Source organism: Pituophis catenifer, unplaced genomic scaffold (assembly GCF_029215685.1).
Source record: "Pituophis catenifer annectens isolate HBS135680 unplaced genomic scaffold, rPitCat1.0.hap2 SCAF_9, whole genome shotgun sequence".
Lineage (NCBI taxonomy): Eukaryota > Metazoa > Chordata > Lepidosauria > Squamata > Colubridae > Pituophis > Pituophis catenifer.
The window spans coordinates 2,715,352-2,740,615 of NW_027256889.1; the positions used below are offsets into that span (position 1 = coordinate 2,715,352).

General features: G+C 46.7%; 2 protein-coding genes across 3 annotated transcripts; both read right to left on the reverse strand.

Annotated features, from left to right (window-relative positions):
- Positions 1-1,373: 1,373 nt before the first annotated feature.
- FAM98C (family with sequence similarity 98 member C) lies at positions 1,374-10,463 on the reverse strand. Of its 2 annotated transcripts, none has more exons than XM_070949284.1 (8): positions 10,409-10,463; positions 8,755-8,891; positions 7,671-7,805; positions 5,975-6,159; positions 4,906-4,989; positions 4,678-4,794; positions 2,578-2,745; positions 1,374-2,020 (listed from the first exon to the last, which is right to left on the reverse strand). In XM_070949284.1, the coding sequence occupies exons 1-8, from the start codon at positions 10,429-10,431 to the stop codon at positions 1,871-1,873; spliced, it is 999 nt and encodes a 332-aa protein (XP_070805385.1). In that variant the 5' UTR covers positions 10,432-10,463; the 3' UTR covers positions 1,374-1,870. The 2 variants fall into 2 exon arrangements, with proteins under 2 accessions (XP_070805385.1, XP_070805386.1); XM_070949285.1 differs by lacking the exon at positions 10,409-10,463 and adding an exon at positions 9,762-10,224.
- An 8,770-nt stretch (positions 10,464-19,233) lies between these two features.
- Positions 19,234-24,405, reverse strand: SPRED3 (sprouty related EVH1 domain containing 3). The gene is made up of 5 exons (XM_070949735.1): positions 24,234-24,405; positions 22,988-23,156; positions 21,957-22,039; positions 20,233-20,394; positions 19,234-19,947 (listed from the first exon to the last, which is right to left on the reverse strand). The coding sequence occupies exons 1-5, from the start codon at positions 24,399-24,401 to the stop codon at positions 19,234-19,236; spliced, it is 1,296 nt and encodes a 431-aa protein (XP_070805836.1). The 5' UTR covers positions 24,402-24,405.
- Between the last annotated feature and the right edge of the window lie 859 nt (positions 24,406-25,264).

Genomic DNA, 25,264 nt, shown 5'->3' on the forward strand with positions numbered 1-25,264 from the left:
CATTTTACAGCTCTGGCAGCTTTGGGGGATTTGTAAATAAAGAGCACAACTCGGAGAATTCATACCAGCCGCATTAATACTCCTAACCTAAAAGTAACCTGTTTGACTATCCCTGAGAAAAATCACAAGGTGAATGGCCAGTTGTTCAATCATGCAGGCCGGCTGCAAAATTTATTTATTTATTTATTTATTTATTTATTGGTTCGATTTATATGCCGCCATTCTCCGGAGACTCAGGGCGGTTTACAATGCGTTAAGCAATAGCCTTCATACTTTTGTATATACCTGCTTAATAGGGCTTTTGGGGCCCCCCTAAGTGGTGTTCTTTTTTTATACAAAGTCATCTTATTGCCCCCACAATCCGGGTCCTCATTTTACCTCCCTCAAAAGGATGGAAGGCTGAGTCAACCTTGAGCCTGGTGAGATTTGAACTTGCAGTAATTGCAGGCAGCTAGTGCTACTTAACAGCACTTTAGTCTGCTGCGCCACCAAGGCTACCACGAGGAGAAGTCCGCTTGCAGCTTTTTTAAGATGGGTGGATTTCAACTCCCAGAATTCTCCAGTCAGTAAGCATTTAAGATGGGTAGACTTCAGTTCTAAGAATTCCCTAGCCATCATGCTTGAAAATGTGTAGATTTCAACTCCCAGAATTGCACAGCCGACAAGCTTTTAAGATGGACTTCAATTCCCAGAATTCCATAGCCAGCATTCTTTTAAGATGGGTAGACTTCAACTCCCAGAATTCCCCAGTCAGCAAGCTTTTACGATGGATGGACTTCAGTTCTAAGAATTCCTCAGCCAGCATTCTTTTAAGATAGGTGGATTTCAATTCCCAGAATTCCCTAGTCAGCTAATTTTTAAGATGGGACTTCAATTCCCAGAATTCCATAGCCAGCATGCTTTTAAAATGGGTGGACTTCAACTCCCAGAATTCCCCAGCCCAAAATTCTACACAACCAAGCAGAAGGCAGAAAAAAAATAAAGGTTTTATTTTCAACAGGGATCTTTACACAGCAAGAGTTTGGGTTGAGTGAGAACAATATCAGAGATCTGAGCTGCGCTAGCGATCCCAGCATGTTTAAATTTCAACCACGTCTATTTGTCCCATCGCCAAACACCACCACCTGACACCTCCCCCCCCCTTTTTTTTTTAAATACAGAAGGCCATTTGGGCCACCAATACATATGATCATCCTAGGTCTCCCAGATATATAAACCACAATAATTCCCTTATTCCCCAGCCAGGGAAACTAAGCAGATACGTTGACTGGAGTTTAAGTGTGTTCTATAGTCTTCCTTGTTCAACGCCCCCCACCCCCCGAAAAGAGGCACCTCCCCCTCCAATAATACCCCCTCCACCCACCCAAAACGACTCATGCATTTCTGCTTCCGGATGAACAGATACCTAATATGGAATCTTTCTTTACAGTAAAAATCTAAGTCAAAGCCCATTGAGCTTATCCTCTTTTCTACTGCCAGGCATCCCATTCTGTGACGTTTAGAGTGAAAATAAATCCCCAAATACAAAATACTTATTTTGGATTTCAGACAGCCAACAAATGCTTTGCAGCTTCCCGCTTGTCTTTAAACCAATCCAGCTGCTATGGCACGTAGCCTTCCTTCCCCAAAGCTTAGGAAAGTTAGGCCTCTCCGAAAGTCGGAGTGATCTTTGGATGATGGGAGTTGGCCTTATTATGGCATATCTGGAGTGCCAAAAGACCACGTCCTTATTTAAACGGTGCCCTGCCTCCATCCTGGAGAAAGGCGAGATTGAGAATTGGACGTTTTCGGTGGGAATCCGTGGCGCTTCCTTCATTTCGAACTTTCTGGCCACGGCAACCCACGGCAGCCGGTTTCATACCCTCTTCCCTTATTTCTTCTTTTTCTTGCCCCGTTTAGCCCAGCGCTGGCCGCCTCCTCCTCCTCCTCCTCCTTCTCTCCTCTTCTCCCAGGTGGGCATGGGGGCCTCGATTTCATTTGGGCGTCCTCCCCGGTCTGGGACGCTGCCCATCATCAAGACCTGTGGGAGGGGAAGGAGGAAGGAAGGAGACGAAAGGGAAAGGGAGGAGAGAGGAGAGGAAAAGAGAAAAGGGAAAGAGGAAAGGATAAAAAGGGGAAGGGGAGGGAAGGGGGAAGAGGAAGGAAGGAGAAGGAAGGAAAGGGACGAAAGCGCGAGGGAAGAGGAAGGAATAGAAGAGGAAGGAAAGGGATGGAAGGGAAAAGAAAAGAAAGGGAAGAGGGGAGAGGAGAGGAGAGGAGAGAGGAAGGAAGGAAGGAGGGAAGGAAGGAAGGAAGGAAGGAAGGAAGGAAGGAAGGAAGGAAGGAAAGGAAGGAAGGCTGAAGGAAGAGGACACCAGCCTCCCCCCTCCTCGGTCTCTCCACCCCAAGATTCAACTCCTTTCAGGAGGCAAAAGTTAACATCCGGGTTTTGCTACGCCAATCCATAGTCTGTTGAGTGAACTGCATGACCTGGCACTGGGCCGTGGGCTAAGCTGTGAAGAGCTGAAAACCCCCTTGGGCTCCTCCTCCCTCCCCCCTCCAGCTGTTGGGGGCCCAGATGTCCCTCCCAGCTTATACCTTGTTGACTGCACAACTGGTCTTACTACGCAAAGCTCCGCTGCTGGTCTTCACGATACGAGAAAAGTCTTCCCGAGCAGCCAGCAGGTGGGAAAGGCGGAGCTGGGAATCTTCCGGCAAAGACTTCCGTAAAGGTTGGAAGGCTTCGGACATGGCTGTGCTTTGGTTCTAGCAGAAACGAGAGACGAGAAAAACAGGCGAGACCCTTGAGACGGTTGCGTTCTCTCTTCCCCAACTCCTGTGTGGTTTAATGGTTAAGGCTTTAGACTAGAGAGAGGGAGACGGTGAGTTCTAGTTCTGTCTTGGGCATGAAAGCCGACTGGGTGACTTTTGGCCATTCACCAGGAGACAATGAGTTCTAGTCCCACCTTAGGCATGAAAGCTGACTGGGTGACTTTCGACCAATCACCAGATGGTGAGTTCTTGTCCTGCCTTAGGCACGAAAGCCGACTGGGTGAGTTTGGGCCAATCACCAGGAGACATTGAGTTCTAGTTCCACCTTAAGCATGAAAGCTGACTGGGAGACTTTCGACCAATCCCCAGGAGACGGTGAGTTCTAGTTCCACCTTAAGCATGAAAGCTGACTGGGAGACTTTCGACCAATCCCCAGGAGACATTGAGTTCTAGTTCCACCTTAAGCATGAAAGCCGACTGGGAGACTTTCGACCAATCCCCAGGAGACATTGAGTTCTAGTTCCACCTTAAGCATGAAAGCTGACTGGGAGACTTTCAACCAATCCCCAGGAGACATTGAGTTCTAGTTCTACCTTAAGCATGAAAGCTGACTGGGAGACTTTCGACCAATCCCCAGGAGACATTGAGTTCTAGTTCCACCTTAAGCATGAAAGCTGACTGGGAGACTTTCGACCAATCCCCAGGAGACGGTGAGTTCTAGTTCCACCTTAAGCATGAAAGCTGACTGGGAGACTTTCGACCAATCCCCAGGAGACATTGAGTTCTAGTTCCACCTTAAGCATGAAAGCTGACTGGGAGACTTTCGACCAATCCCCAGGAGACGGTGAGTTCTAGTTCCACCTTAAGCATGAAAGCTGACTGGGAGACTTTCGACCAATCCCCAGGAGATGGTGAGTTCTAGTTCCACCTTAAGCATGAAAGCTGACTGGGAGACTTTCGACCAATCCCCAGGAGACATTGAGTTCTAGTTCCACCTTAAGCATGAAAGCTGACTGGGAGACTTTCGACCAATCCCCAGGAGACGGTGAGTTCTAGTTCTACCTTAAGCATGAAAGCTGACTGGGAGACTTTCGACCAATCCCCAGGAGACATTGAGTTCTAGTTCCACCTTAAGCATGAAAGCTGACTGGGAGACTTTCGACCAATCCCCAGGAGATGGTGAGTTCTAGTTCTACCTTAAGCATGAAAGCTGACTGGGAGACTTTCGACCAATCCCCAGGAGACGGTGAGTTCTAGTTCCACCTTAAGCATGAAAGCTGACTGGGAGACTTTCGACCAATCCCCAGGAGACATTGAGTTCTAGTTCCACCTTAAGCATGAAAGCTGACTGGGAGACTTTCGACCAATCCCCAGGAGATGGTGAGTTCTAGTTCTACCTTAAGCATGAAAGCTGACTGGGAGACTTTCGACCAATCCCCAGGAGACATTGAGTTCTAGTTCCACCTTAAGCATGAAAGCTGACTGGGAGACTTTCGACCAATCCCCAGGAGATGGTGAGTTCTAGTTCCACCTTAAGCATGAAAGCTGACTGGGAGACTTTCGACCAATCCCCAGGAGACGGTGAGTTCTAGTTCTGTGTTAGCCATGAAAACCAGGTGGGCGACTTTGGGCCAAACACCAGGAGACAGAGAGTTCCAGTCCCGCCTTAAGTATGCAAGCCAGTTGGGTGATCTTGGGCCTATCACTCGCAGCCCAGCCCCACTTCACAGGGGTTGTTGTGGGGAAAATAGGAGGAAGAAGGTTTGCTGGATACAGTCACTGCCTTATTAAAAAAATAATAAAACATGGGATATAAATGAATGAATGAATGAATGAATGAATGAATGAATGAATGAATGAATGAAGTCAGTCAGTCAGGTTCGGAATGAAATCAATGCTGCTAACACAAGAGCTCCTGGACTCTACCTTGGCCCTCTCAGACCAATGGAAGGACGCAACGGTGACGTCGAAACGGGTCAGCATCATGTGTCTTCGGCACTGGTATTCGGTGCCCAGCACTTGGTTAATCTCGTCCAGCGCTTTCTGGTATTTTAAAGAGAGTGAAAGGGGAAGCAGAGAATTTTAAGACCCATCAGCACCAAACCAGAAAGCCAACTGCCCTCTCCTCTACTGCCAACACTAGTGGCCTCCTACCCATTGCTCAGAGGTCAACGGGGCCTTCAGAAGTGGTGCCATCCAGTGGGGCTCAGGCCCCTGTGCAGCGAGAGCCTCTGAAACCTGAAGGAAGCAGGGCGTTAGAAAGAAGCAGATAATACCACAATTATTAACACACTAAAGTGTTAATAAAGGTAAAGGTTCCCCTCGCACATACGCGCTAATCGTTCCCGACTCTAGGGGGCGGTGCTCATCTCTGTTTCAAAGCCAAAGAGCCAGCGCTGTCCGAAGACGTCTCCGTGGTCATGTGGCCGGCATGACTCAACGCCAAAGGCGCACGGAACGCTGTTCCCTTCCCACCAAAGGTGGTTCCTGTTTTTCTACTTGCATTTTTTACGTGCTTTCGAACTGCTAGGTTGGCAGAAGCCGGGACGAGTCACGGGAGCTCACCCCGTTACGCGGCAGCACTAGGGATTCGAACCGCTGAACTGCCAACCTTTCGATCGACAAGCTCAGTGTCTTAGCCACTGAGCCGCTGCATCCCTTTTAAAGTGTTAATACCACTTGATAAAGCCTTGGTAGGACTACACTTGGAGTACTGCATCCAGCTTTGATCGCCACAGTGTGAAAAAAAAAACGATGTAGAGGCTCTAAATTCTAGAGGTAGTTAGGGGTTCCCAACCGGGGAGCGCGAGATGATATTCCAGGGGGTGCGAAAACTTGGCTTTAGACATTTCAAATGTCTAAACCCCACAACTTCTGGAGGCAAGTCGTTCCATTGGCTTTCAGCGCCGTTGTAACTTCAGTCGTTAAACGAATGTTTGCGAGTCGAGGGCATGTCCCCTCCCTCCCTCCTTCCATCCCTCGTCTTGGCAAGCAGCTGAGACTCTTTAAGCCTTTCGACCAGTGGTGAAATCCTCCTCGGCTCCTCCTCGGATCACCACCGGTTCGCTGCCCACGACTGCTTTTTTAACTACGGGTTCACCTAAACTGGTAGTTTTTATTACTACCGGTTTGCCCGAACCGGAGTGAACCGGGAGCATTTCACCCCTGGTCTTCCCAGTACCTTACCTGTCCAGCCCAAGTTTGCCTGAGCTTCCAGTCTCACCTGGGATCCAATGTCCTCCATAACCTGAGCCACAGAGGAAGCTGGGTCTGGCTCAGGCATTCCCAGGGCTTGGCAGATCTGATGAAGTTCTCGCAGAGCTTGGTTATTTCTGTCGCCTTGCTTTGCTGACTGAAGCGTTTTCCTGGCCTGGAGCCGGGCAGCCAGCAGCTCCGAGCTCAAAAAATCTGGGATGAAGGAAAAGAAAGAAGGGAGTCAGAGGGGAAAAAAAAAAGAGAGGAACATTTTGGTGCATCTTAGTATGTTCTCCAAACCCCCCCCCCCCCACTGCACGTGTGGCCTCTGAGGGACCAGCCCTGCCTGGAGTAGATCCATTTTAAAATATCTGTTTTCTTGCAGATGTTTCACTACCCAACAAGGTAACACCATTAGAGCTAGAAGGGTTTGGGAGTTTTCTGCCCCAGCTCTGGATTCCAGAGGATATTGACACATACCAACAGTCCTTATCAAATTTATTAAGTAGCAAGAATAAACCAGAGTCCGGCAAAGGTTGGCAACCAGCCCAGAAAACAAGATACGATAAGACTTTTTCAAAAATGCTCTGATGATAATTACAAGTTGTTTCCAGCAAGAAACTTACTAACGGTGTGTGACTTGAATAGGTTAAGGGAATGGCCATTTTATTATTATTATTATTATTATTATTATTATTATTATTATTATTATTATTATTAATTAAATTTTTATACCGCCCTTCTCCCGAAGGACTCAGGGCGGTGTACAGCCATATTAAAACAACATATACCCACAAAATTTTAAAACAGTTTAAAATATATTAAAAATTTGGCCCTTATATTAAAAACTACAAACTACAATTATCCTCAAGCCTTACTCTCAAGGAGACCTCCTCCTCCTGAGTAGCCACTCCTGCCTTTTGGCAGCCCTGCGTGCTCGTGCATTGAGGAGAGACTCCTCCACTTCGCTCTCTCCACTTGAAGGAGCCTCTGGAGGTTCTGAAGGCCCTGGCTGAGTCTCTGCCTCTGGCACCATATCCTCTTCGGCCTCCTCGCTGTCCGACGCGAGCGCCGGCTGCGCAGGCTGCTGGCGCGACACCACACCAGCCTCCTCATCGTTGGGATCAGCCATGATTCGTGCAGGCCACTGGCGGGCCACAACAGAGAGGAGGAGGAGGAGGAGGATTGTAAGGTTGTTGGTGCTCTGAGCTTGGTCGTTTTCTTGCAGACATTTCATTACCCAAGTAGGTAACATCATCAGTTCTAGAAGGGTGTGTGCTTGTTCTTATTCAATATTCAGAATAGCACTAAGTCAGGGGCTCTATGTTGACAGCTTTCTTCTTCTTTTTTAATTAAGCAAGAAAAGCACAACTAAAAGAAGAGTCTGAACTAAAACCACCTCCTTCAAAAACCCAAGGCCTGTTTGCCACCGTAGGCAAAGACACCAAATCACAAGAAATTCGTATTCGTTTCCTTTCCCAAAACTCGGAAACCGTGAGATCCCAACTGTAACACCTCTGGGTATTAAACCTTCAAGAAACTTGGCAATCACAAACCAGCCATTCCAGGCAGCACCTGGATAGAATAAAGATAGTTTGTAAGTCGTGGTTGACGGCCGATTGCCTTGTCTGAATTGAGCCACCTGTGTTTGAGTTCACAAACCACGATTAAGCCAGCTGTGGCGTAGTGCGATGCACCAATTCTGTAGTTCCCTGTCCACTTACACAGAAGCTGCAGGCAGTGGTCTCGGGTGCTGAGTCTTGCCATTACGTCCCCTGTGGTCAGTGATGGATACGGGCAATGCAGCTCACCCAGGAGGCCGCTGATTTCGATCTGAAATGTCTCGGCATCCTCAGGTCCTGATCGGGGGAAATGGCTTAGAGTTTTTTAGGATCAGAGTGATTTAAAGAAAAAAAAAAAAGATTCCTATCACCTCCCCTTTAGCCTCTGCTCATTCTTACCCTTTCTGAGTTGCTCATTTCTAGCTCCTTGTCTTCCATTCCCTTCCCCTTCCTTCCTTCCCCTTCCATCCCTTTCCTTCCTCTTCCATTCCTTCCCCTCCTTCCTTCCCCTTCCATCCCTTTCCTTCATTCTCTTCCCTTCCCTTCCTCTTCCATTCCTTCCTCTTCTCTTCGTTTCCTTCCTTCCCCTTCCATCCCTTTCCTTCTTTCTCTTCCCTTCCTTCCCTTCTTCTTCCCTTCCTTCCTCTTCCCTTCCTTCCTTCCCCTTCCCTTTCCTTCATTCTCTTCCCTTCCTTCCCTTCCTCCCTCTTCCCTTCCGCTTCCATCCCTTTCCTTCCTTCCTCTTCTCCCTTCCATCCCTTCCTTCCTTTCTCTTCCATTCCTTTCCTTCCTTCCTTCCTATTTCCTTCCCCTTCCTTTCCTTCCCTTTTTCCTTTCTCTTCCCTTCCCCTTCCATCCTTCCTCCTCCCCTTTCCCTTCCTTTCCTTCCACTTTTTCCTTTCCTTCCTTCCTCTTCCTTCCTGCTTGACTTTTCTCTTCTCTTCTCTTCTCTTCTCTTCTCTTCTCTTCTCTTCTCTTCTCTTCTCTTCTCTTCTCTTCTCTTCTCTTCTCCTCTCCTCTCCTCTCCCCTCCTCTCCTCTTCCCCCTCCTCCCTCTCCCTTTCCTTCCCCTTCCTCCCTCCCCACATTCTTTGTATTCTCCTTTCTTTCCCGTGATCTAGGACAGTTACGTTTCTCTCGTGCTCCGTAGCCTTGATACGCAGTCCAAAGTCCCATCTCTGCAAAGCCACACGCTTGGGCTCTTGAAACCGCCTTTCCCCTCTGCAAAGCTGGAAGAGCCTACCTACCCTGCACCGGGCTAACGTCCTCCTCCAGCCGACAAAGGGTTCGGAGCTCTGAAACCAGCCACGAGCAGAGCGTCATGAAACGAGGGCTGGAGACCCCAGCTTCGGCCACCTCGGTGAAGGTTTTTATTGACGGAAATCTACAAATAACGATCACAATCAAGCCAAGATAGTACCAATCGTCCTAGGCGCCTTTGGGCGCGATCCCCAAAATCACTTGAATCCTGTCGGCATCGATAAAATCAGGACCAGGCCATTGCAAGAGGCAGCTTTCCGTTTAGACTGGATTTGGTATTTTTATTCCCCTATATCGAGTCCTTCCCAAGGATCTGGGATAGGGTCCCCCAAGGTGCTTTTTTTTTCAAGAGGCAGCGGGACTTTCTGGTTTTTTCTTCGAAGACGTTTCGCTTCTCATCCAAGAAGCTTCTTCAGCTCGGATTGGCTCATTCCCCCCAACATCCAGTCCGAGCTGAAGAAGCTTCTTTGGATGAAGAAGCGAAACGTCTTTAAAGAGAAACCAAGGAAGTCCAGTTGCCATTAACTGGGATGACTGACAATCTCCATAGACATCTGGGAGAGAGGATATTCTGTCAAATCTTAAGACTCTCCTATTCCAGCAAGCCAGCCTGGCCTAATTTTCTCCCCTTTCTTTTAAATTTTTAAATTGGAATTTTAATTTGTTTTAAATTATTGGGATTTTTAATTGTCTTGGGTTAAATTATTTAATTGGGTTTTAATTATGTTTCTAACTTTTGTATTTATGTATTTTATTTTGTGCCTGTTCACCTACTCCTGAGTCCTTCGGGAGTAGGGCGGTATATAAATTTAATAAAACAAACATAAAGCAAAACAAAGAAATATTGGAAGGCTGCTATCACGTCACCCTGGCCTAGTCCTTCTCTTCTGAACTTTTACAGAACACAGAACAGAGTTGGAACGGACCTCGGAGGTCATCTAGTCCGACCCCCCCTCCGCCGCCCAAGCAGGCCACCTTATACCATTCCAGACACCTCCAGTGTTGCAGCACCCACAACTTCTGGTGGCAGGTCGTTCCACTGGTTAAGTGCTCTGATTGTCAGGAAATTTCTCCTTAGTTCCAGGTTGCTTCTCTCCTTGATTCGTTTCTATATATTGCCTTCAGGTGCTTTGGAGCAGGGGTCTCCAACCTTGGCAACCTTAAGCCTGGCGGACTTCAACTCCCAGAATTCATTACCCTCCACTTAAAGAGACAAACAATCTACTCTCTAACAAACAATTTGGTTTCAGAAAAAAAAAAAAATTCGTTCTGTAATCTGCAACTCCTACACTGCAAAAACATATGGACTACACAACTAGACCAGGGCAAAGCAACAGACCCAATTTACATAGACTTCTGTAAAGCCTTTGACTCAGTGGTAGCCCCTGGGTGAGTGGGCAACCTGGCCAGAGCCTTCTGTGGCCTGCAGGGGAGAAGAGTCCAAGAGCTCCACTGCCCCCTCCTGCCCCTATAGGGCTCCTTCTTGCAAACTCTCTCTACAACAACCCTGCGAGGTAGGACAGGCTGAGAAAGGGGGGGGGCGAGAGCGGGTCCCCTGGAATCCCCCACCAGCAGGCCCCCCCACACCCCCTTGGCTGACCCTAGGCCCCGCCCCCGCCCCTTGGCCCCGCCCCCGCTCACCCCTGGATGTCTTCCGCCTCCATGTCTCCGCAGGAATCTCCCCCCCCCCCTCGAACCGAGCGCCGCTCGCGCAAGAAAGCCCTGCAATCCCGCCCTTCCAGCAGAGGCGGCTTTCCCCATTGGCTCATCGTTACAGACGTCAAACACCGCCCACCAGGCCCGCCAATGACAGCACGGCCAATCCGAAGGCGCCCTTAGCCCGGGCGCGGCGCTTGCGATTGGCCGACAGCTATCATAGCAACCGAGGGGGGGGAGGAGGCTCCTCCCACCGTTGCTTGGCTTTCTCTCTCTCCGGCCAATCGAGAGTTCCTTCTTGCGATGAGGGATTTAAAAAAAAAAAAAGAATCGCATCTCAGAACGCCCGCGACACTCTTCAGCCAATGGGAAGGCGCCCTCGCTGACGCCCCCCTCTTCACTATGGCAACGTGCCAGACACAGGAGAGTATCGGGGGATAAAAAAAAAGTATCAATCGTCCGACCAATCAGAGCGCGCGGACGGCTGCGGGGGCGGCCTTTGGAGGAACAGCTGGCCGCCGGGTTCTTTTACGCGCTTCCCGGGAAGAGGCGCTTTCTAACGCTCTGCAGGCGGGTTTCTGAGCGCGTGCAGAGTTCTTCCTTTGACGCCGGGCTTTCTTCTCGGGGGGGGGGCATAGGTTGCACGTGTGTATGCACAAACATGCGTGTAGAGGGTGTTCACGTTCACTCTGTGCCTTAAGTGGCAAGTGTATTAAGAGGCTAAAGAATTCCCTAAATATTTTTTTTCCCTATTTAATTGTTGCCAATCTTAATTTTAATGCTTTGAATGTTTTGATGTTTTAAGCCGAGATAGTTGGCAGGAAGATAAATTAAATCAGAAAATTAGAACAGCATTTTTTCCCCCTATGTGATTATTGCAGCACCTAGCCGGGCTGGCTTGATCCCACAGTTTTTGGTTAAATTTAATTGATTTTAATTGGGTTTGGTTTAAATTGCGGCCAAAAATATTTAATTATTTTTAAACTGTTTTTAAATTTTGTATGTTCTGTTTTATTCTGGCTGTTCACCGCCCTGAGTCCTGCTGGAGAAGGGCGGTATACAAATTAAAACAAATAAATTAAAAAAAAATGCTAATCTTAATTTTAATGCCTTTATATTTATGTCTTAGCACTATGGTAAGCCGCCCAGAGTCACTCGAGATAACGGTGGCAATATAAATTTAATCGATAAATAAAATAATGATTTTTTTTTTTCCTTTCTCCAATTGGAGGTGGAAACTTTGAGAACTGAAGGCAAGGAAATTTCAATTTAATATGTGCCGATTAGTGTCCATTCAAAGTGACAATATTGTAAGCCTATTTACCGAAAGTATTCAAGAGGTGTGATGTATGATGTAGAGGATGGGAACTGAATTCAGATTTTAAGTAACTGTGTAAAACCAACTAACCAAAACTGAATTCTACAGCGCTTGTCAGTGTGGAGTTTTAGGATTGCAACTGAGAGTGAAACACACTCTTGTGGACTAGTAACTTGGGTCAGTTTTGTTTATGATCATGACTAGTTTATTAGCCTTAGATGACAGTGGCTTTTTCCAATCCAAGGAAACGGATGTTTACCGTCTTCCCCAAATTTTTAGAGGGGAGCAGGAGAAAAGGATTACATCATGAAAGTTTTAAAATTGGTGTAGAAAAAAAAAAAGGGAATACTTTATGTTGTTGCTGGAAAAGAAATCATCTCCGTATGCGGCGAGGATAAGAATGCAAACCCCAGACTTCTTCCATTAAGTGTAATGTTTTTTTTTTACCTTTTTAATTTACATCGTACAGTTTTAAATAATAGAGCATTCTCTTCCGGTGCCCTTTGTGCCATTCTTTTAAAAATATTTTTTTTTTAAATACACAGAAATTCCAAGACCGAATATACAAATCTGATAAAATACTTAAAAACAGGAAAGAAAATTAGCTTGGCAACCACATTAAGGGGAAAGAAAAAAGAAAAAGAAAAAAAAGATGGAACATAAACTTGTGGCTTGGATTCTGTTGACTCCTTTCCTTCGCAAAGACCTAAAAATGAAAAGAAAACAACTTCCCCCAGGTAGATAGCCTCTTGCAGGATGGGAACCCCCCCCCCTTCGCCCCATCCTGTTCCCCCATCTCAAGGTCTGCCCCTGTTTTTAGCACAGCCTTCCCTTGCCGAGAGCTGGCATGTGATCTAGGCATTCGGAGAGCTGCAATCCTAACAGTGGATTCCGTGCAATCTCGAGGATGGGGTGGCTGAAGCAGTTGCCCCCATGGATGAAAGGCAGCCTCTAAAATTCAGGATTTTACCAGGTTCCTTCTGGATCCAAGCACGAAATTAGAAACAAGAATAAATAAAGGCGTCGGAGCTGAGAAAAACTGGACACGCACCAGCAGAATCGAATCGGTGAATTCTCTGAATGGGATTGAGTTGGAATAAACCAGAGAGATTGGGGCCACAAGGAAAAAAAGAGAGTGAAGGCAATCCCTTTAATTTATGCACAATTTTAAGCTGACAAAGAGTCAAGGAAGTGCATACAGGTAGTCCTCAACTTAACAAACCATTCGTTTTAGTGACTGAATCTACAACAGCACTGGGGAAAAAAGTGACTTGTGACCCCTTTGCACACTCAAGGAACATTGCAGCATCCCTATGGTCATGTGATCGAAAGTTAGATGCTTGGCAACTGGCATGTACTTATGATGGTTGCAGCATCCCTTCAAGACAATGGGGAAGCCAGATTCAGTTCTACAACCGTGTTACTAACTTAAAAACTCCCAGAATGGTTGCCTGGGGAATTCTGGGAGTTGAAGTCTACAGGTTTTAAACTTTGCCAAGGTTGGACACCTCTCGGATGCTTTGAAGGGCGAATCCAATGAGTAAACTGGAATCGGGCATAATTTACATCTGAAGGATTTAAACAAAAAAAATAATACTGGGGTTGCGTCAGTAAACTTCCTAACTGAACGACGACGTATTATGGTTCAACCATGATTTTTTTGTGCTTTGGAGATTTCATTGAAACGGAACACAGGAGAGAGGGAAACCCTTGTGGCTTAGGAAAGGATGCATTATTGATGTCAAAAAGGGGGAGAAAGCCCACCTGTCCCTTTGTTTTTTTTCCCTCCCTCCCAGTCTCCTGCCATCCCCACCCCACCCCAAGTACCATTTTCTGCAGCTGAATTCTGCAATTGAAAAAAAAAAAGCTTGTAAGGCCATTTGGAGTGCACGGGACAAAAAAATTCTTCCTCCAGTGCTTCTCAATAGCCCCCCAGCTTCAGCAAGGAATATGCATCCTCTCCAACTGATCTACATAACAAACAGGAAGATATAACAAGGTGTGCGTTTTTTGTGTGTGTTTGTGTATATACCCTGTAAACCGAACCCTGTCTGTGCTAGGAGGAGCTTTTTGAAACAAGCCGTACAAAAATCTCAGAAGCAAACCACATTGATCTGGCTTTGGCTTTCGGGCGTGGAGAACCACAAAATCACACACACACAAAAGTAGAATTGTATAAATTAAGGGCAGGATGCAGGATGCCATCTTAAGTCGTCCTACAGATGTTCCTTTCCCCCAACTGGAATATGCATCTTAATCCCATAATAAATGTTGACCTATATGAGGAAATCCACTTATTTCCCCACCCCCCCTTGTGTTCTCTTCAGCATCCTTCAAGCTTGACATGTCCCACAAATTCAAGGTTTAAAATTCTGGAGGCTCCCTAAGCCAGTCTACAGCTAGTCCTCGACTTACAAACATTCATTTAGTGTCTGAAGTTACAACGGCACTGTAAAAAAGTGACTTGTGACCGTTTTTTTCACTGACAACCATTGCAGGACCTCTGTGGTCGCATCAGGATCAGAATTCAGATGCTTGGCAACTGGCATGGATTTATGATGGTTGCAGGGTCTCGGGGTCGTGATCAGCTTTTGCAGCCTTCTGACAAGCAAAGTCAATGGGGAAACTAGTTTCACTTAAGAACTGTGTTATTAACTTAACAACTGCAGTGATTCACTTAATTGGAGAAAGAAAAGAAAGAAAAAAGAAAGAAAGAGAAAGGAAAGAAAGAAAGAAAGAAAAAAAGAGAAAGGAAAGAAAAAGAAAGAAAGAAAAAAAGGAAAGAAAGAAAGAAAAAGAAAGAAAGAAGATAAAATGGGGCAAAACTCACTTAACAACTGGCTTGCTTAGCAACCGACATTTTGGAGTCAATCGTGGTCGTTGTTGCTTGGGATGGACGAACAGTAAAAAGGAAATAGTGCTTTTAATGTGCTTTTTCTCTGCTTAAAGGACCCCAGTTCCTTAACCCATCACACATCTTCCGTTGGGTTCTGACAAACACGGCCTGAGCAGAAACAGCAAGGCAGAAAACTAAAACATTTAGGAGTAAAAATTGCCCTTTTACATTTTAGGTTAAAAACTACCAATTTAAACATTTTACACCAGACTTTAAAAATGGCCGCACTGAGGTATGAGCCAATCCTCTAGATCAGGGATGTCAGAGCTTGACAATTTTTAAGACTTGTGGACTTCAACTCCCAGAATTCCCCAGCCTCCATGGTTGGCTGGGGAATTCTGGGAGTTGAAATCCACAGGTCTTAAAATTAGCCAAGATTGGACACCCCTCGGCTAGCTCTTTTAACCAGCCTACAATTTAAGCCGAAAACCCACCTACAAAAACATCACGACCCTGATGCTCAGATTTTAAAACACAGCCTGGACTATTTTATTTTATTCTTATTTTTAAAAAAAAAAAAAAAAACAACCACCACCACCTCTTCCATCCGTCCCTTTGCTAGAGGAAATCCGGACATTTGCTTTAAATAAATTATGCAAACCGTCCCGTCTGCCTATCAGATAATTTTGCATAATTCCTACAGATTGGAAGCTTGGGCTTAATTAAAGAAAAAAAATTTAGTTTTGCTTCGCGTCAGGAAGGAAAAGGGATGTGAACCACTAAGCAGGAAACGGGAGACCTAAAAAAATGGAACTAAACTAGAGGATTTCTGAGAAATATAAATTGAATAAAATAATAAAAATAAATTGAACTTGCAGGATTTTAAGAGTTCTTATTCCATTGGTGGATGGACCTGAATATTGTTGACAAAAAAAAAAAAAAAAAAAAAAACCAGCGGTCTCTTTAAGATTTAGGAAAATATTTTCTCAGCCCACCTGAAGGCCTAAGATCTCTTTGCATGCAAACCAGATCTTATTTTTTTTTCCAGGTAAGCCAAGCCCCATCTTGAGACATCTTTTATGCACCGAAGTTTACCCATTTCCACGTCTTCCTTGAAATCTTGAACAAAAATATAACCTGGTTAAAAATTTTGTGCGTTTGCGTCAGGCGTTGTATGTTGTGCGTGGTGTTTGCCACCCGGACACATGCAGAAAAAGCTTGTGCCCTCGTTCTAACGGGTAAAAGCATAGAGAGAAAGACAGATTAAGAGAATAACAGAGTTAGAAGGGACTTCGGAGAATGTCTAGTCCAACCCCCTGCTCAACCAGGTTATCGTATACAGGTAGTCCTTGACTTCAGAGGTGGGGGTTCATATAATTTAACAACCGGTTCGCCCCAGTACCGAAAATGCCCGCGCTTGCACACATGCACACAGCTTAAAAAACACAGCTAAATAGGACGGCATAGCACTTTCTGACCACCCGCAGGTCACAACTACCGGTTCGCCCAAACTGATACGAACCGGCTGAATCCCTGCTCGACTTACAACCATTCATTGAGCAACCGTTCAAAGTGATAAGGGCACTGTAAGTTCGAATCTCACCAGGCTCAAGGTCGACTCAGCCTTCCATCCTTTCTAAGGTAGGTAAATTGAGGACCCAGTTTGTGGGGGCAATAAGCTGACTTTGTATAAAATATACAAAAGTATGAAGGCTATTGCTTAACGCATTGTAAGCCGCCCTGAGTCTCCGGAGAAGGGCGGCATATAAATCAAATTAAAAAAAAAAAAAAAGATGACTTGCAACCAATCCTCGCGCTTAACAACTGTTCGGCGTCCTTACGGGTCACATGATCAACATTTGAGCGCTTGGCAACCAACGTATATTTCTGATGATCGCCGTTTGCGACTTTACGAGGAAAGTCATTTTGGGCGGGGTGGGGATGGCGGAACTTGCTTAACGACTGCATCATTCGCGTAACAACTGTAGGGATTCGCTTAGCGACAATGACAAAAAGGTCATAAAATCAGACGCAACTCATTTAACAACCAGCTTGGTAAGCCAGAGAAATTGTGGCGCCAGTTGTAGCTGTAGATTTACTACCTGTAATGTAGTTTTTTTTTTTTCCTCTTGGGATTAAATGGACGAGGGGTATTTTAAGGGAAAAACAACCAAGAGAAAGACCGGTCTGTTCTTGTTTTGATACATTTTTAACGCCCGTGTTTGAATTTAGGCTGGAAACGCCCAAGAGACTTCGGTAAGTCTGGGATCAGTACAGGTAGTTCTCGCTTTACAACCGTTTGTTTTAACAACGGTTCAAAGCTATGTTGACCTCAGGAAAAAAGTGATTTATGACCTGTCCCTGAAGTTACAACCGTTGCACCACTCTTGAGGTCATGTGATCACAATTTTAGGTATTTGGGCAACCATTTCGCAGCTACGATGATTGCAGCGTTGTGCGTTCATGTGATCCCAATTTGCAACCTTCCAACAAGTGAAGTCACCTAACCACTGTGGTATAAAATGGTCATAAAATTAGGTCCGGTCACACAATGACTCCCATTACAACTGTACCGATTTATGATGGAAATTCCTCTCTCAGATATGGTTGTAAGTCGAGAACTACCATCACAGGCAACCGGGGGGGTGGGGGGACTCAGAAAGAGCAGTCCGATGGTGTATTAGCAAAAATCGGAGTCCCGGGTAACCACTAAATGCACAAACATAATCGTGAGAACTTCTGCCTGCCTTCAGGGCAGCCGAATCGATGCCAATTAGCAACACGCACAACCAACCGGCAACCCTCCAAAGCAAACACAGTCTGAGCAGAAAGCTAGAATGCCAAGCAAACAGGCAGGCTTGGCCGGAAAAGACAGAAGGGGTTTAATATTATGATTTTTTTTTAAATCAACTTGGGTGTCCAAATTGTGTCTCGGACTACAATTCCTGAATTCCAGCTGGAATTCTGAAAGAGGAGAAGGGAAGCTGATGCCCCACCAGGCCGGGAGGGTTCAGGACGGCTGACCTAATGACAAATTCACCACTCTGGTCTTCCTGACCTTGACCCAGTGGTGAAATCCTCCGCAGGTTGCCACCGGTTTGCTGCCCGTGCATGCACAGTGTGCACCAAACACACGCTTCGCACGGGAAAAGGAGCCGTTTGAAGGTAAGTGGAACAGTGATTGGGGGGGGGGGGGGTGGAAACAGCTGTGCCTTGTGATTTAGATTTGCTAGAAAGCAGGATTTCCTGCTTTCTAGCTAATATAAATTGCGGGGCACAGCTGATCGACGGAAATACCGATTCGGACAAACCGGTAGCTTTTTTTTTTTACTACCGGTTCGCTTGAACCGGTGCGAACCGGTAGCATTTCATCCCTGCCCTCACCCTACCAGCAAGGACTTCTTGCTCGCTCATGGAAAGCAGCCTTTGAAGACAGAGACATGTTCAGCACATCGTTAAACATCATGCAAAATAATAATAATAAAAAAAAATACAGGTAGTCCTCAACTTATAACAGTTTGTTTAGTGACCATTCAAAGTTACAACGGCCCTGAAATAAGCGACTAATGACTGTTTTTCACAAAACCGTTGCAGTGGTCACATGATCAACATTGAGATGCTTGGCAATTGACACATATTTATGACAGTTGCAGCCTCCAGGGGTCATGTGATTCCGTTTTGTGACCTTCGGACAAGCGATGGAGAAGCCAGATTCACTTAACAACCTCGTTGTTAACAAGTGTAAGTGATTCACTTAACACATGTGGCAAGAGAGGTCATAAAATAGGGCAAGACTGACTTAACAAATGTCTCGCTTAGCAACAGAAATGTTGTGCTCAATTAGGGTCATAAATCAAGGACTACGTGTACCCAGGACTTAAAAATCCGGACTGCGATGGGTCAGGAAAGGTAAGGGAGAATAGAATGAAATCCAGAAAAGAGAACCATTTTCTCTTCATCCCTGGTGAGCCCACGTCCTACAGGCAACGCTATTACGTCTCAATCTTAAGAAGACATTGGGGGTGTCACAGGGAAGGGGGGGCAAGGAATGCTTTACCTGCCTGATTGGTTTGCCAAAATACATGGCTGGTTGGTGAGGTCCATCTCGGTGGAGGTTGCCCAAGCCTGCCTTGGACTCATCCAAACATATACAGCAAGGACGGGCGGAGCTTATGGATGTTACCGACATTTGTAAAACGCGGGATGCTTTCGGAGTTCATAGTAAACTTTGGTCAAAGTTACGGCGTAGTCCTCTCGTTTTGTTTTCCCAAGTTCATCCTCCCTTTCCTTAAAATAAACCCTCCCCAAAAAATCACCCCTAGAGAGAACATCGCAGGGAGGGGGAAAAATACATGTCTGGTGCGTACCCATGACAACATCTGACCATTTTGCTTTCCCTTTCTTGCAATAAAGTAAGTCCCAATTTTGGGACAGAAAATCGTCCCATGAGGTCTCCCAGGAGTGCTGCCAGCCATCCTCACCTGGGGTCCTTTTCCTCAAAGGGGTGAAAGGGAGTGTGGGAAGGGGAGAGCCGGCTGGGTTGAAGGACTGGAACCCCAGCAAGCCTCCATCTCGGAGAAAGCTGCCTGGCTTACGCCCGTCGTGGCCTTGGTGGCAAAAAAATCCCCAAACGGCGTGTCCGGGAATTGCTCAGTTTCACCGGACAGCTTTGTGCTTGCCGCCGCAGCAACCGCAGCGCTCACCGCAGGAGTAGCAGGCGTGGAGGGGTAGGTAGCAGCACATGCATGGGACCACCAAGGAGAGGGTGGCCAGAGCCAGCCAGCGGATGCAGAAGTGCGGGTGGCCGGTGTCGCAGGAACAAGGGTCCGAGTACTCCCCTTCTGAGTCTGACATGCAGTGGTAGAGCATGCTCTCGGCACACCACATACAAGTGAACTGGTAGACGCAGTGGCCGATGGGGTCCGGCGCATCCTGGCACTGTCCCCGCCCGTTTTCTTCATTGTTAAAGACATCCCGGCAGTAGACGCACCGCGAGGGCACCGTGTCCTCTTCCACGCCCATGATGGCTCCAGGGGGCGCCTGTGGCGACTGTTGTTGCTCCTTCATTGGCTTGTGTTTTGTAGGGGAGGAGGCCCCATGGATCCGGCAGGAGGGCGAGGCCTTGGGGTCCTTCAGCCGCCCTTCGGCCCCAGGGGGAAAGCTGTACTCCTTCTCCCGGGGAGATCGGCTGCCCTGTCCGCCCTTCTCAAAGTGTACACACAGGTCGATTTTCTCAGGGTCTGGCTGGTGCTTCTGAACCACAGCCCGCCGGTAGTCCTCGTAGCCTTTGGTGACCCAGGGACAAGGGGTGATGCTCTCCAGCTCCTCCTCATCTGGGAGAGTCAGCTGCTGCAAGGGTTCGGCTTGCACCTGGGGGGGTGGAGAAGAAAAGGATGGAAGTCATGCTCAGGGAATTCAAAAAGGGGGAGGAGGAGAGGGGAGGGGAGGCGGGAGGGGGAGGAGTCAAAGGAGAAGGAAAAAAGGAGAAGAGGGGAGAGGAGAGGAAAAGGGGGAGGAAAGAGGAGAAGGAGGTGAAGGAGGAGAGGAGAGAAGATGATGATCAGAGTAGAGTAGAGTAGAGTAGAGTAGAGTAGAGTAGAGTAGAGTAGAGTAGAGTAGAGTAGAGTAGAGTAGAGTATGATCATGACTACGCACCGGTCCAGCTGAGCTCGCCCCTTGTGTTGAACTGAAGGGGAACTCTTCAGAAATGGGGGTGCGAATGAAGCAGGTGGAGGAGGACTCACTGGTCACAATGGTGATGGGTTTGGGGAGCATCTCCTTCTGGCTATTTGAGGAAGACTCGCTATCTGTGCGCACCTAGAGAGAAAAGCCACAATGCAGAGGTTATGTTGAGTCTGAGAGCAGGTCCCCATGGCTTTTCATTCAATTGCTCCTAGCACAAGGTGGACTTGAGACCAAATGAGGAACCAACTTTTATAGGTAGTCCTTGACCACAAGATACCTCAACCAGTTGAGGCAAATTGTAAAGGCAAATTGGTTGCCAAGTGTCGGAATTGTGATCACGTGATCAGGGAGTGGTACAACGGTTGTAAGTACCGTAAGTATGAATGTTAAGATATTTAAATTTAGCAGCTGGAGCAGTGGGGTTGTGGAGTGAGCCAGAACACACAGTTATGGTTGATTGGTTGAAGAGGGCTGGTTCCTGCAAGAGGCAATCTGTGCTGTGATTGGTTGCTGTGGGTGCGAAGGGGGAGGTTCCCTTTTCCCCCGCCTTTTTCTTCTGTGTGCCCTTGCTTGCTCTGTGATTTACCTCATGATTCTCCCATTTGCCTGATTATCTAGTTTGCTGTATATATCAATATATATATATATTTATTTACGTTAAAACTACAAGTTCGTGTCAGCGTCTCTGACTCCATTTGCACAAATTCCCTGACTGACAGTGCTACTCTTTGAAAAGTACCAATAAAAGAGAATATTTGTAGCTCAGGGCTGAACTGAGAGGTCCTTCATTGTAAAATATATTTATTTATAGAAAACTACAAGTTCATGTCAGCGTCTCTGACTCCATTTGCACAAATTCCCTGACTGACAGTGCTACTCTTTGAAAAATACCAATAAAGGAGAATATTTGTAGCTCAGGGCTGAACTGAGGGGTCCTTGGTGTTCTCTGAGCTTGGTGGTTTTCTTGAAGACGTTTCATGACCCAAACTAGGTAACATCAGTGCTAGTAGTAGTAGTAGCAGTAGATATTTAAAATTAGTAGCTGGAGCAGTGGGATTGTGCAGTGAACAAGAACACACAGTTATAATATCGGTTGAAGAGGGCTGGCTCCTGCGTGAGGCAATCTGCGCTGTGATTGGTTGCTGTGGATGTATAGGGGGGGGATTCCCTTTGTCCCCCGCCTTTTTCTTCTGTGGGCCCTGTTTGCTCTGTGATTTACCTCATGAGTCTCCGTTGGCCTGATTATCTAATTTACTCTATGTATATTGTAAAATATATTTATTTATAAATATATTTATAAATATATGTAAAATATATTTTACATAAATATATGTAAAATATATTTATTTATATAAAACTACAAGTTTGTGTCAGTGTCTCTGACTTCATTTGGACACCTGCTGCGCAATTCCCTGACAATGAAGACCAGTGGCGGGTCATTTTATTTCCAGCGCCCTCCCTTGTAACTTTGAATGGTTGCTAAAAGTATGATTGTAAGTCGATGACTATGTGTATTATCAGGCACTGGAGAATGATTTGAACCTTACTCTGACCGTCCCAAGGACAAAAACTTGCTTTTTTCTTTTTTTTTAAAGGATGTTTTTCAATTCAAGCGTTCCTTGGCTAGCACAGATGAGAAAAATCGCTTTACGGTAATCAGGAAACATCCAATTCGAAGTAGAAAATAGACTCACAGTAAGGGCTTCGTCCCGACCAGCTGCTTCATCCTCGGAGGACGAAGAGGAGCCGGTGGCACTGGAGCAAGGTGAACAAGAACCTGGAAGATGGAAGTAAAAATCTAAATATGTGCACAAAATTATACCAAAGTTCTTTTTGAAAAAAATATAATAACGATAGGCCTTTATTCTGAATGAAATATGCAAAGATGAAGAAAAAAATGAAAATGTATTCTTCAGGGCTTGGCCAGTTTATGAGAAAATTTAGGAAAAGAGCCTCTGATTTCATTTGGTTTGTAATTGTTTTTAATTTTGTGTATGCGTATGTTTTGGATTTAGATTGGCATGCTGCCTTCAATCTATGGGAGCTGCCGGCTATTATACATTTCAAATAGTAATAATAATAATATCAATAATGATAGGTGCCTAGGGTGCAATCCCAAGAGAACTGGAGCCTCACTTGAACACCATCGGCATTGACAAATTCACCATTGGTCAATTGCAAAAGGCAGCTTTACTCGGAACATAATCCATCCTGGGACGACACCTCTAATGTCATCAAACCTCCACATGTGCCTATCCCAGGTTTTTTGGGAAGGGCTCGATAAGTGGATAAATATTCCAAATCCAGTCCGAACATCTGGCTGACAGTGCGATGAACCGTAATAAGAATAATTCCAGAATGAACTCCTAAATTGTCTAAGCTACTTCAAGAAATTCTCCAGTGTTTCCTGTGTTCATTTTGAGTAAGGCAAAACTCTGGTAGAAGATAGTGCTGTTACTCAGCATTTCAATAACTCTCTGTGGTAATTACTATGACCCTACAACTTCTTTACAAATTACTCGTATTTCAGGGATTGTTGGAACTCAGAAAACAACACCTAGAAGCTGATCGATGCTGCCAGCTTTGAACCCGAATTTTTCCACTGTAACAGGCTTAATAGAAGTTTCCGTATTCCACAATGGTGCAGTTGCATGGCCTGGTAGTAGCCCAACCCCCGACCCCCCGACCCTCCCCCCCCCCCCCGGCTTCACAGCAGTCCCCTCACCTTCCGTGATCTCCTTCAGAGCGGCTTGCACGCCCTTCTCAAAAATCACTGCATCTGCAGGGCTCTGAAAAGTGAGGCCAAACTTGTTATCCCCGACTTTCCAGTGGTGGAAAATGGGGTTCACCTTGTTGTAGACCAGGTCCTTTTTCAAGGCACACTCCAAGATGGTCTGCAGGACAGGGAGGAGGAGGAGGAAGAATGCATGATGGGGAGAACAATTGGAGGACACCTTCCCCCCCACAACCCCGTGCTGCCCACCGAGACTATGTTGACCTAAATGTGGAAAAAGGCTGACTTTTGTCCCGAACATTAAGGCTGGGGCTGATGGGGAAGTCACTTGAGCAAAAATTAATATCCTGAATTAAGGACGCCTGCAGTCTTACTGGTTTAAAGGCAACGTCCCCTACACTTTATCATCCGTGGACCACTGGTGGTCTGTGAGAAAATTTTGGTGGTCTGCAGAAAAATGGTTTGCATTTTGTTATATTGCACTAAATCAGGGGTCCTTAAACTACGGCTGGATACGTGCAATTAACTTTTGTGTTGCTGCAGAGGGTCTCCCCCTTCGGGGTCTTTTTGTGCGGGTCAGAGGGGGGCAGAAATTCTGACTTGGGATCTGCTCCGGCCTCCTGGTGCGGGGCTTTGGGTGAAGGCTGGAGGGAAGTGCCGCTGGTGGCAAAGAGCTGGAAGGCCTTGTTCCAGTGGGACAGCATCATGGCCTGGAACTGGCTGACCATCTCAGCCCGTTGAGCCTCCAGGCACCTGTACCTGGCCTTGCACCCCAGCAGGTCTTCCCTCTGCTTGGAAAGCCTATGCTCCTAGTCCTCAGTGAGGTGCTTCTACTGAGCCCCTTCTCAGTCAGATCCAATTTGAACTGAGCTGTTTTGCCAACTTTTTCTTGTGGTGGCTGCTTAGCTCCAACAACTGCTTCCTGTTGGGGCCCTATGGAGTCCAGGCGGGGAAGCAAGGAGTGGCTAGGAGCGAAGGGGCGAGTAGAGGCTGGCGAGGTGCCCGTCAACATGAGTGACATCGAGTTGGCCATGCCCACTCTGTCACATGACCACCTAGCTACGCCCACCCAGCCGGTTATTAGGCAGATTGTATTAGTGGTCTGCAGGATTTAAAATTATGAATTTAGTGGTCCCTGAGGTCCGAAAGGTTGGTGACCCCTGCTCTAATGTACTCTTAATCTCTTTGGTTTGCAACCGCCTCCCTCCTAACCGCCTCCCTATCCCATCAGTCTCACCGTCTGGTCCCGGAGGCGCTCCCCGTTGATCAGGTACTGACGGCGTTGCCCTTCGTCAGGGTGCCGGACTTTACAGATGGTCACATGGCTCAGGCCACCACCACCCATGGGCACCCAACCGCCGCTTGAGTCGTCTCGGGTCATCACCACAGCCCGCACCCGAACCATGTAACTGGGAGGAAACAGCAAGAGAGGAAGAATCAGGGCAAAGCAATGTCACCCGTCAAATCAACCTGGGCCATTGTTTTCCCCAGGTGATGTCCACCAAGCTAACAGCTCCATCGCTACCCCAGCTGGGGAAGATGGGGTTGTGGTTTTTATATACCTAAGGAGGCACCCGAATGGAGAAGGCTGATCTAGACATGGTTTCCACCTCCAGAAATTCAAGTTTGCTTGTAGGATCAAGTCCCTGAACTAACTAACAAGGGTCCTGGACCAGTGGTGAAATCCTCCGGAGTTTGCCACCGGTTCGCTGCCCGCGCGGTGCGTGCCAAATGCATGCGTTGCGTGGAAAAAGGACACTTAACAAGGTAAGTAGAACAGTGAGGGGGGGGAACCACTGTGCCACGCTATTAAGATTCGCTAGAAAGCAGGGTTTCCTGCTTTCTAGCAAATATAAATCACGTGGCACAGCTGATAGTTGGAAATGACCGATTCAGTAGCTTTTTTTTTACTACCGGTTCGCCGAACGGGTAGCTTTTATCACTACCAGTTTGGTCGAACCGGTGCGGACCGGTAGGATTTCACCACTGTCCTGGGCCACCAACTCCTAAGATGGTGTTTTCTTCTCCTAAGTTAGCTTTTGACGGGTGAGGTTGTAAGAGGTTGAATGATTGAATTTTGGCCAACAACCTCAAGGATATCCAGAAGCTGTAGATGCTCCAACACTGGAAGTTTTTAAGAAGCGACTGGACGACTAGTTGTCTAAAATGGTATATAGTTTCCTGCTTGAGCAGGGGGTGGGACTATAAGACCTCCAAGGCCCCTTCCAACTCTGTTATTCCGTTATACTTCTAGTTCAAGGCTCTACG